This window comes from Hipposideros armiger, unplaced genomic scaffold (assembly GCF_001890085.2).
Source record: "Hipposideros armiger isolate ML-2016 unplaced genomic scaffold, ASM189008v1 scaffold_137, whole genome shotgun sequence".
NCBI classification, from domain to species: Eukaryota; Metazoa; Chordata; class Mammalia; order Chiroptera; family Hipposideridae; genus Hipposideros; species Hipposideros armiger.
The window spans coordinates 1,833,756-1,844,474 of NW_017731487.1; the positions used below are offsets into that span (position 1 = coordinate 1,833,756).

General features: G+C 36.6%; 1 protein-coding gene and 1 long non-coding RNA gene across 2 annotated transcripts in view; one reads left to right on the forward strand and one right to left on the reverse strand.

Moving 5' to 3' along the window:
• ROCK2 (Rho associated coiled-coil containing protein kinase 2) overlaps positions 1-6,669 on the forward strand; it is a 134,753-nt gene extending 128,084 nt beyond the window's left edge. Inside the window, exons 31-32 of the mRNA XM_019650004.1 lie at positions 2,003-2,103; positions 3,335-6,669. Coding sequence (XP_019505549.1) covers positions 2,003-2,090 — 88 coding nt within the window. The 3' untranslated portion in view covers positions 2,091-2,103; positions 3,335-6,669. The remainder of the gene's footprint in view (positions 1-2,002; positions 2,104-3,334) is intronic.
• Positions 6,670-7,538: 869 nt separating this feature from the next.
• On the reverse strand, positions 7,539-10,577 carry LOC109386654 (uncharacterized). The gene is made up of 2 exons (XR_002124823.1): positions 10,517-10,577; positions 7,539-8,753 (listed from the first exon to the last, which is right to left on the reverse strand). It is a non-coding gene; the product is annotated as an uncharacterized LOC109386654 (long non-coding RNA).
• Positions 10,578-10,719: the final 142 nt, after the last annotated feature.

Below are 10,719 nucleotides of genomic sequence, written 5' to 3' on the forward strand. Positions count from 1 at the left end.
GCCAGTGAAGCAACGTCCTCCACAACTAGACTGAAGAACAAAACAACAGCAACTTGTCTGTTCCCCTTCCCCCGATTCCCCACCACTGTTCCCATCCCCCCAATTCCCCAATAAAAATCTTTAAAAAAAAAAAAAGTATCCGGTCTGAAGCAGTCTTTGGCAATAAATTTCACAGGCCTGACGTGACTGATTAATTAAATGGAGGAGATAGAAAATTAAACAGATAATTACAGTACTATTTAAACAGATTCATGAATGAGTGTTATGGGAGAACAAAGGAAAGTATGGAGAATTCTGCCTGAAGGCATCTAGAAAAGTCTCAAAAAAAGTAGAGGATCAGTAATTTTCCAGGCAAAGAAATAAGGGAAAAGACAGTTCTGGGCAAAATGTTCTGCACTAAATGTTATGCAACGTAGAAGGACTACGTTGTCAGAATTACAGACTTATGTGTCTGTAATGTTTTATTGGGTTAGGGTGTGGAGAGGGCACACAGGAGGTAGAAGATGACTCTGGAGAGAAAACTCTGAGCCAGAATCAAGGGGACCATGTACACTGTTCTGCAGAAGCTTTCGTTTTGTTCCTCAAATAGAAGTCTTTCAACAAGAGATTGGTATGTTCAGACTTAATGAGATCCTGCACTAAAGTACTGACAGGGAAAATGGAGGGAAGAAACCAAGTTAAAGCAAGACTTCAGAAGTTGACAAGGTTAGATGACTGAAAGGGGAAGAGGGAGAGGTTTTAAGGGGAGACTTGTCATGCACTACACTAGTAGCCTCGTGATTCAAAGGTTTGGGATTTGAGATGAAGGTTTTTCATAAAGTATGCTAAAATTGGGTTTGACATCGAGGAAGGCCTACTGAGCTCAACCTCCCAAGCAAGAGAGTTGAAACCAGAGCTAAAAGTAACTTTATATGTAAGCTTAGAAAAATGAGTATGTACTAGGCTATGATACATGTTAAGTGAATAAATAATTATATCTAAGTTTGCATGTTTTCTCAAATATTGTTCTGCATTCACATTTTGAAATAGAATAATTTGAGTTGATTTATTTACTCTTAAATTAGGGTAATCATCCATCAACCAATGAATATCAAAGTCAACCGGTTGCATCAGAATTCATCTTGGGTTTTTAATTTAAAAGTGCAAATCCTTGCTCTCCCTCCCTTCCGCCCAGTTATATCAGAATCTCTTAAGATGAGTCCTGGGAATATGCATTATCAGTAGCATTGGGCAAACCACGCCCTAAGTTTTAAGAACCACTGATCACAGCTGAGTGGATCAGATGAGTTCCTCAGCATAAGCCGATTCATGAAGGTCACAGTTACAAACAATGAAACAGTTACTCTAACTGTTTTTACAATAAAGATGATTGCAATATTAGGTTATTGGACTGGATTGGAAAGAAAAGACCACATATACTCCTGCTCTACGTCTGTCTTATTTTGCCAAGATCAGTTGCTAATGCTGCTTATGTGCCTGTAGTTTTTCCCTTGTCCACAGTTTTTCATGGCGCGCACAACAGTTGGTGACCCATTGAGCATGTAGGGTTCTGCTGGAATGGAGACAGCTACGTTCTTACTACTCCCCTTTTATACTAGGACTTACGGTACCATTCTAGAAAAATGTGAGATGATAATCTGGGCACTTTTGTGAAGGGATTGTTGACAAATGTTCATAGTTCTCAAATCAAACTGGGCATCCGGATGGTTATATTGTCGTCGGGGACCAGTGAGGAGGTTGTGCCTTCTGCCCACATGTTATCTCTGTCTTCAGTTCTCTGGTGTTCTGGAAGCTTACCTGGCCAACAGAATTATATGCATTGATATGTAAAGAACAAGATTTTCCTATGTGCTTCCATCTTAATTTAGTCATGTTGTCAACAAAGGGAAAGTTAATATGCTTACAGCACATTCATTCAAAGTGTGATTTCTAGATCGTAGCATATTAAACTGCCATTTCTAAAGAGTGTTAAGAGTATAAATTTGCAAACCTCCTATTGCAGATTGCTTGATTTGGCATTTAAAGACTGGGATTGGTCATTTGATGATGTTGATGGTGATGATGATGATGACCATGTTTTTGATTTCTGAAGAAATAAATGGGGTAAATCACAAAATGAAAGATGAGCTATTGTAGCACTTCCTTGTAGCGCATGTGGTTTGCTTGTGGGTTTTCATTATTTTTTACTAGTTTTGAAATTTTATTACGTTGTTTTTAATAGTATATATTTGAACAGTAGTTTTCAGAAAAGTTGCTAACTGAAATTTTCATGTTAAATATAAAAGTGAAATGCTATGTTCAGATTCTTTACTGGCAATATACTTTTCAATACAGTTGGAATTCTTATTTTTCATCTTAGTAATGAAACGTAGAAATAACAAGGAACTAATTATGGTACTTTCTGTTCATTCCAAATAAACTATATTCAGAGAAGTAAAATTTACAATGTTTTCAAGTTCCTCCAACCGTATTCGTTTGTGAACATAGCATGGGATTCCTTCCTCCCTCCTCTCTCCTTCCCCCCTTCTCCTCTTTCCTTTCTAACTTGCTGAAACCATAAAAACTTTGTAAGTCTAATAAGTGCTATGACATAGTTGTTTCTGATCTGGTTTTCTTTGTCATGCTGTGAAATGTTTGCTTTTTGGAGATTTAATGTTACGCTTGCTGAAAAATGCTAATGATATGCTGTGAAAGTTCATGTGCTTTTAGAAAATATCAAATAGTTTTATTAATAGTGGCTGAAGGAGATTTGAATGAAAATTGAACCTCTTGAATTAAACCTTTTACATGGAATGGATTTAAAGGAAGGTCTATCTTAACCTTGTAATAAGCACATTACAAAACATATACTTAAATCATGTAATATTGAGGATCTGTTTGTAACCAGGATATAGAGTATTTTTACCTACATTTATTACAATAATGTGTATGTTCCCATTTCTTAGATGTTAAAAATGTGGCTAAGGGTCAAATAGTTAAGCAGAACCTGGTCCATAGTCCACTGTCCTTCCAGCTACATGAGACAGCCAGCAGTTAAACTCCAAGTCAAACTTAACGTTCACATGACTTATTCAGTGACATACCATCTAATCCTGATAGCCAGTTAACTGTATTAAAACTTGTGTCATGTGTGTAGCCAATATGGGGAAATATGAAAAAAATAGAATTGCATGTACCTAAAAATAAGTAACACAATAAATATGTTTATGCATGATTTAGGTGTTAAAAGTATAGTAGATGGAAGACTAGGTAGTTTAATAATGTACATGGAATTTTCAAAGAATTTAACAAATGATTTCACGTCTCAACTAACTTTATTTTCCTGTCTTTCCAGCTAACTGCCTTCTGTGAATGCAGCCATTATTCAAGGTGACCATATTCTTCCAGTTAGAACAAGACTGAAGTGCGATGGCCCAAAATTTATTAAAAAGCTATATTTTCCTGAGAGACTGATATTATATATATATATATATATATAATTTTTTTTCTCCTTTTATTCCTGCAATATAAATTATAAATCTTGGAGAGATTTTCTGGGCTCCTTTGGAGCAGCAAGTTGAACCAACAATGATTGGCTCATAGAGTAAGAATATCATATGCAGCTCTTCCAAACTTGTTCCATAAAGCTCTCTTGGCAGCCACTCACACTACATTGCACAAAAGGATTGAGAAGAGTTAAAAGTTTAAAGAAATCATCTTTTCAGCTTCAACAGAGAGATTTCACCAGCACATTTACCAGAAGAATCTGGGACTGGATTCCACTACAGTGATACAGACTGCGTCTTTAAGAAGTGACCATTATCCTGTGTGTGTGTGTGTATACACACACACACACACACACACACACACACACACACACACATACATAGTACTGTAATACTGCAAGAGGGTTTTTTAAATGTCCCACTTTATATTTTTGTACACATGAATCAGATATCACTACTTACTACATTTGCAGCTATGCACTTGTATAAGCCATATATTGGGGTTTATATCACTCATTTGTGTGTATGAGATGGAGGCATGTTCATGTTTAAGCAATTACTGTAACAAGAAAGTTTGACCTTCATTATGTCAGTTTCCTAATGCTTCATGATAGGCAACTTGACCCATTTGGAATGCCTTAATTTAAGTTTTTTTCAAAGTCTCAATCCTTTTCTGTATTTAAAAAGCGTTTACCAGCTCTTAGGATGCAAATTTGCTTTGCAGGAGAAAAACAGTGCACTATTTTTACATGTAATAGTTATCAGTGTCAGCCTATTTTGATTGTATAACAATTTTTTTAAGTATTGGTGATAGAAACAATAATGGATAGTATTGGAACTAATATATCTCTTATGTGTATCTACTCTTCATCCAACCCCCTTTGACAGGCCTCAGTATTAGTGTGTGACTATGAAATATTTTCTTTGCTTTGTATTTGCTGACTATCTTAGATATGTTTTTATTCCTGGTAAAGACATTTGTGAGTATTTTTACATTTCACACTCAACATTCAAAAATTATCTCAAATATAAAGAAAACTAAAACATACTGTACATATAGTTTAAATATTTAAATGTGATCCTTTAAACACACAATTGTGTATGGCAGTATTTTAGCATTGGGCTCTGTAAACTGATGACTGGGAAGACGTGGCCTGAAAGGCTCTTAATTTTATTTCTTAAGTGCTATTAAAGTTAGTTTATGCAGGGCCATTCCTGTTGTATTTCTCCTCATGCCACAAAATTGTATATTTTATACTGTTATAGTATGCATCAACGGTAAGCATTAAGAAAGAAAAAAAAGATGTAGTCTGACCGGTCTCTCTTTATACACATACACAGTTGGGTGTGATACTGAAATGCATTATCTAATGTTTCGATGAAGGAAGACATTTTAACACTGATTGCCTCTAGGGTCAGTGTGGAGATGTTTAAAGAGTTAGCTCCCCAGTTAGAGATGCTGTTGTGGAAACTGAGTGGCTCTTGGCCTCCCGACATTCGTGCTCTGCTTCCGCTGCCCAGTCTGCGCCCTCGTGCTGTCTGGAAAACTAGGTGTGCATGCCATTCCCCACAGGCGTGTGCTGCAGTTCTGGTTTGGGGGCACAGGTTTTTGTTTTTTTAAAGTAAGATTAAAAATGAAAAATATATAAAATTTATATAGAATAAATATTTCCATTCTTTAGACTTGTTAAAAGGAGACTGAATTAATATTTTATATAAAGATTTTGTTACACTATGGGAGGTTCTATCATATTATTCTGAATTGGAGAGTATATATATATATATATTTTTAATAAACTTTATTAAGGTGAAATAATTTGAAGTTTACACATGAGTATTTGAAATATTTGAGTAAAATGGCAAACGTTTAAATTTCGAATGTTGTATATATTAGAGAATATGGAGAATCATGGTGTGATGCAACTATACCAGGAAGATTAATGTGAAGTGTTTTTGGGGAAAAGATATTCTAAGGGGTGAAAAAAAATCTCTCCCATGGAGATTCTTCACGTTATATGGTTTGTTTATAAGGTTGTTTGTCCAACTAATGGAAATGTGCTTAATAAAAGATTCTGACCTTGGGTAAGAATTTGCTTTTTACCCTGTTGCTGGTTTCATGTACATACATGAATGAATGCATGCACCCACCCAGATGTTCTCATCCCAGTACTCATTAAATCTGATATTGACTTGGTCTAACAACCTGATTTTGTGCTAGTTTCTCTTTTTCTTGTGGCTCCAAAGCTTCCAAGATAAATATAAGACCAAAATTTCCTTATTTTTTCACACCTGATTTCTCCTAGAGCCATAAATACCTCCTATTGAGAGCTAAGAAGTAGTGAATACTGGGATTTTCTTAGTTGGAATTTTTACTTTTGTGGGGATAGCGAGACAGAAGTAGAAGGAAAACTGGTGCCGGTATTACTGTTGAAAATTAGTGTATAGTGAATTTTTGGAAATAATTTTTTTAAAATGTTATCTAGGAGCAAGAATTTTTTTAAAATCTCTGAAAGTTTAAAATGCTAAATTCTAAAGCATAAGTACATCAATAAATCTAAAATAAAGTTAGTGTTTTTCAAACTAACCTATGCTGGAATTACAGGAGTCTGGCTCTGAAGGATCTCCTTTGCATGCTGATCTGTAGATCCTTAAGAAGTGCTCTGGGTTGCCAAACCACAGTTTAAGATGTTATGCTGCTATTGTTAATCTGTTTTTATAGGATTCCGGTGTACAATAGAAAAACTTAGACACTATATTACGTTGTTGAAACATGCTTTAAGAAACATGTTTAGAAAAACCTGACGAGAGCAGGTCACTTCTGAGTCTCTGTCTGTGTTGACACTGCTGCTGACTCCTCCTCCCTTGGAATGAGGCTTCAGCGTCCCTGCTGTGAAGACAGCAGTTGATTTGCAAAGCACTTTGAAGATAAGCACTGTGTGACAGTGCTGACTATTATGCCCAGGGCGTCTCCTTGATTCTCTTCTCCATAATAATGAGTTGTGTTGGAACTGTAATAAGTTATGAACTGCATGGTTTAGATAATCATAAATACCTGATGGGCTGTCCCCCTTGAACACAAATCGGATCGTATCCCCCTGATTTTTCTTTTAATTTGTTGCATCTTTGTAGTAATGTATTTTATGCCTGCTTTTTATATTGAAAAATAAAGAAATTAAGACAAGCATTTTCATACTTTTCCTGTGAAATACTGGAATGCCGCAATGTCCTAAATTGACCCTCCCACCCCCTCCCCACCCCCCATTTGCCTTTTCCCTAAAGGTGGGCATAGAAGGTGAGCATAGCAAACAAGTCATAACCGACGCTACAGACTTGCAAATCCTGCCCTGTGTCTTAGCCACAGAGAAATACAAAATAGAGACTTTCAACTAGGAGTCTGTCTCGGGTATGCTTTTGGTATTTTAAGGAGCATGCAAGCCTACAGTCTTTTTACGTGTTGAGGATAAAGAGGCAGGGTGCCTGTTCTGTCAGGAATAGTGTGCTGGCAGGTGGGTTTCTAACGGGATTCTTTCCCAGGATACTTCTTGGTTATCTGATTTGGGACAGGTTATTCACTCTGAGCCTCAGTATTTTCATCTGTAAAATGGAGATTGTTTAGTTGCAGGATTGTTGGGGATTGATACGGTAATGTGTGAAGATTATCTGGAATAGCTCAAATGTTTGTTCCCTTCCCTCCCAAAGGAGAAATATAGAGAGCTCTTCATCTAAGATAGTGTATTCTTAAAGGAGTTGCTTTAATCAATGATAAAGTCCTAATAAAAAAAATATAGTTAAATAAAATGTTGGACTAAAAATCACATAATTTGTATTTATACTAATGGTCAGATTGTAATTGCATATGAGAAAAGATTTACTTGGATTTTTAAACAATGACAACTATGATTTTAAAAACAACAGAATGAATGATTTATTACTTATGTTTAGATATATGCTGGTCCCAAGCAGTAGTTCTAAAAGGATTAACCACAGTTTTAAAAACTGCACTTTACATAACTTAAAACTAATCACATTAAAACAGACAGTTTTAAGACTCGGCAGAGTTCAAAATATGAAAGTTTATTTACAGAGGAAATTAAAATGTTCTCTAATAAACATCATTTACTTACTGCATATACCAGAATAATGCCATTCAAAAAGGGGGAGTTTTTAAATGTTGGGGTTTATAAACTTTTGTCTGAAAATGCACTGTCCAGTAATCTTATGCTTAGAATATGGTATTATAATGAAAATAAAATCCATAAGAACTTTGCAGAACTCAGCAATACCCTTTACTGCATATATTTTCTTTTTTTAATTTTAATTTTATTTTTTTTACAGCAGAGGATAGTTTTATTAGAGCAAAAGTAACAGCTCTCAAAACAAGATGGGGTCCCAACTGGGGTGCCCCTACTGCATATATTTTCAATACACAAAACAGCCCAGGTCAGCTGTATTTTGTATCTAATTCTAATAACGGTAATTGTATAGATGTGGCCCTTATAAAAATGGCAGCACAGTGAATACGTTTATTGGGATTGCCTCCTCATACCTTTTGTTAGGGATTACTTAAAGGCACAGTATGAAGCAAAAGGACAACTTTGGTATGTGAATCTCAAGCCAGTTAGTTACATGTTTGCTTGCCCTGATATACCTATATAACCTAAGGAGGTATTGAACTGTATTATGATACAATAAGGCCATCCTGTTACATCTGTGTTACAATTAAACGTTAGTCCCAGAAAGGGAACCCGAGTAATTCATTACAGTTCCACTTCTGACATTGAGCAAAATTCTACTCCATGTTCATTTGTGCCGTGGACAGGATTGATTTCTTAAAAGATTCTGACAGCTGAGAAAAACCAGCGAGTTCTAGTTAGCTTGCTGGAGAGGACTTAATGAAAGCGATCTCAAAATAGGCTTGGATGATTTCCATCAATCACCAACCTTCTCAAAACTGCAGATATCTGAGCCCTGACTTAAACTAATGAAGGGGTTGGGGGAAGGGAATGGGAAGTCATTTTTAAACATGTTTAAGTGGCTCTTTCAAGCCTAAAATTCCTTTGGCTTCAAAGTTCTAAAATGATTGACTAAATTTTAAAAGACCTTGACTTAACAATGAGCTTTTCTTTCCTCTGGTTCAGTGATTCGAAATCCACTGTGTGTAGGAACAGTGATTCCATCATTCAGCCTTGAAAATGGCCTTCCGGTAGCGAAGTACTGTCGCGGTTACCCAGATGTTTAAAGCCAGCATGACCACAAAACGTATAAGAACTGAAATCGGTCAAAAGGAAAGAAAAAAAATACATATTAAAAAATACTGTTTTCACATAAAACAATCACCTCCTGCTCTAAGTAGCCTAAATAAAGTTTCACCCCCCAAAACTAAAACTTACAACTATGGATCATGAGAACTTTTGAACAACTTTGGTTCAAAATATTTCTGGAAAAAGGATCTTCCTATCATGACTACCATTGATTGGCCACTTGGCCTGACTTCATGAATAATAATTGATCTTAAATGTTTAATTTGGAGGAACCTGGTTCCAGCTGATAAGGAATATTATAACTCTTAAAAATCCCTTTACTCAATTTTAAGTCGAGGGTAGTGAGTGGCGTCTCAGAACATATTCCATGTAAAGGAAGGGTGGTATAGTGCATTCTGTTCAGATAATCCTGAAAAGCTGACCCAAACGTCAAAGCCTGTTTTATACTGAGATGATCATGAAAACGTGGCTCTTTGTTTAAAAAAAGAAAAAGTAATGGTGACTTGAGGAACACTCCTGATAAATAAAGTTTATGAGATTGTATCTTTCTGGTTGTAAAACATTTAAGATCTTAGCTAAACTGGTTTTGAAAGGTTATCTCAAGATACACTGATCTCTTTCTGGAACAGCTGGCACCTTAGACACAAAACAAACCACAATTACAATATTCTCAATCCTTTAAACTTAATTTTCAATAAGTAGGTTTGTTTTGTTGTTTAATTATACTTGGACTCTCCTTTCCATGCAGAGAATTCAGCTTCTGCAGGGAAGCCTCAGGCTGTCTCCTTCCGCTTTCCCCACTTGCCCCACCAAGTTGATGCTTTGACCAGAACACTTTCAGTACTCCTCTCAGAGCTGACAGAAAAAGCCTTTGCCTGAGGTGAACTACCATCTCTACGAAGGGGCTAACAAAGGCGTCCCACCGTGCCAGAGCAAGAGTTGTCAAGTGATGAGCTCACTACAGGGTCTGGGTCAGGGACAGATTTCGAGTTCATAGCTGGGGCAACTCCCATCTGTTTTAATCATTTTCCAAAAACTATATGCTCGATGTGGGAGTTGAAAACTCAGCCTCAGGAATTACTAAATTCTTTTTAGGTTAACCCAAGTGTTTCATTTTCTCCTCCATCACAGAATCCCTTTTGAAAAAACAACAAGGACATGGAGTCAAATGATTATGTCACTTCCAGCTTTAAAAAGCATTCCACTGCTTGTGGGCAATTCTCTGAGGTTCCAGGCCATTTGGCCACGATACCTCCCCTCCCAGACCCACGCCCCATGCGCTCACTCCTGGCCTGCTGGTACACTCGGAGGCTAAGCCGCCTTGCATCCTCTTTGCTTGTGACCTTCACACATGCTGTTCCTTGTAACCGTCTTCACCTTCCCCACATCTCCTTCCAACTCATCTTCCCAGCTCCCTCCAGTTAAGGCCAGGTTCCCATTGGGTGGCTCATCCTGTCCTCTTTCAAAATACATTTCACAATATTTTTCAATTTATTTCAAGTTATTTGTGTGATTACTTCACTGTCCATTTCCACTGCTGGAGTGGAAGCTCCACGAAGATAGGACTTGACCCTTGTGAATATTCTCTGGCATCTACAAAAGTAGTAGGTGCTTAATACCATAAATGGTGCGGATCAAGACCTGGGCCTCTAACTTTCTAGTCCAGTGGAGCCAAGTTAATGTGTTAACCCCCAGGACAACTTACAAACAAAGGAGGCACAAATGGCACAAAATTTCAAAAGGAAGTGGGCAGAAAAAGATTTTGCTTACTTGTAAGATCATTGGTGGTCATTAAAGTGGTTACTATTCTTGCTGTAAAAGAAAATTTTCAGCAATAAATATCAACTCAGACATTTTGGTATTTAGCTAATGTCAAGACAGGAATATATACTAACTATTCTTGAAAGATTTTGTTAGTACGGAATACTAAATAGCACCGTATTTCATAAAACATATCAAAGCCAGCCATTGTG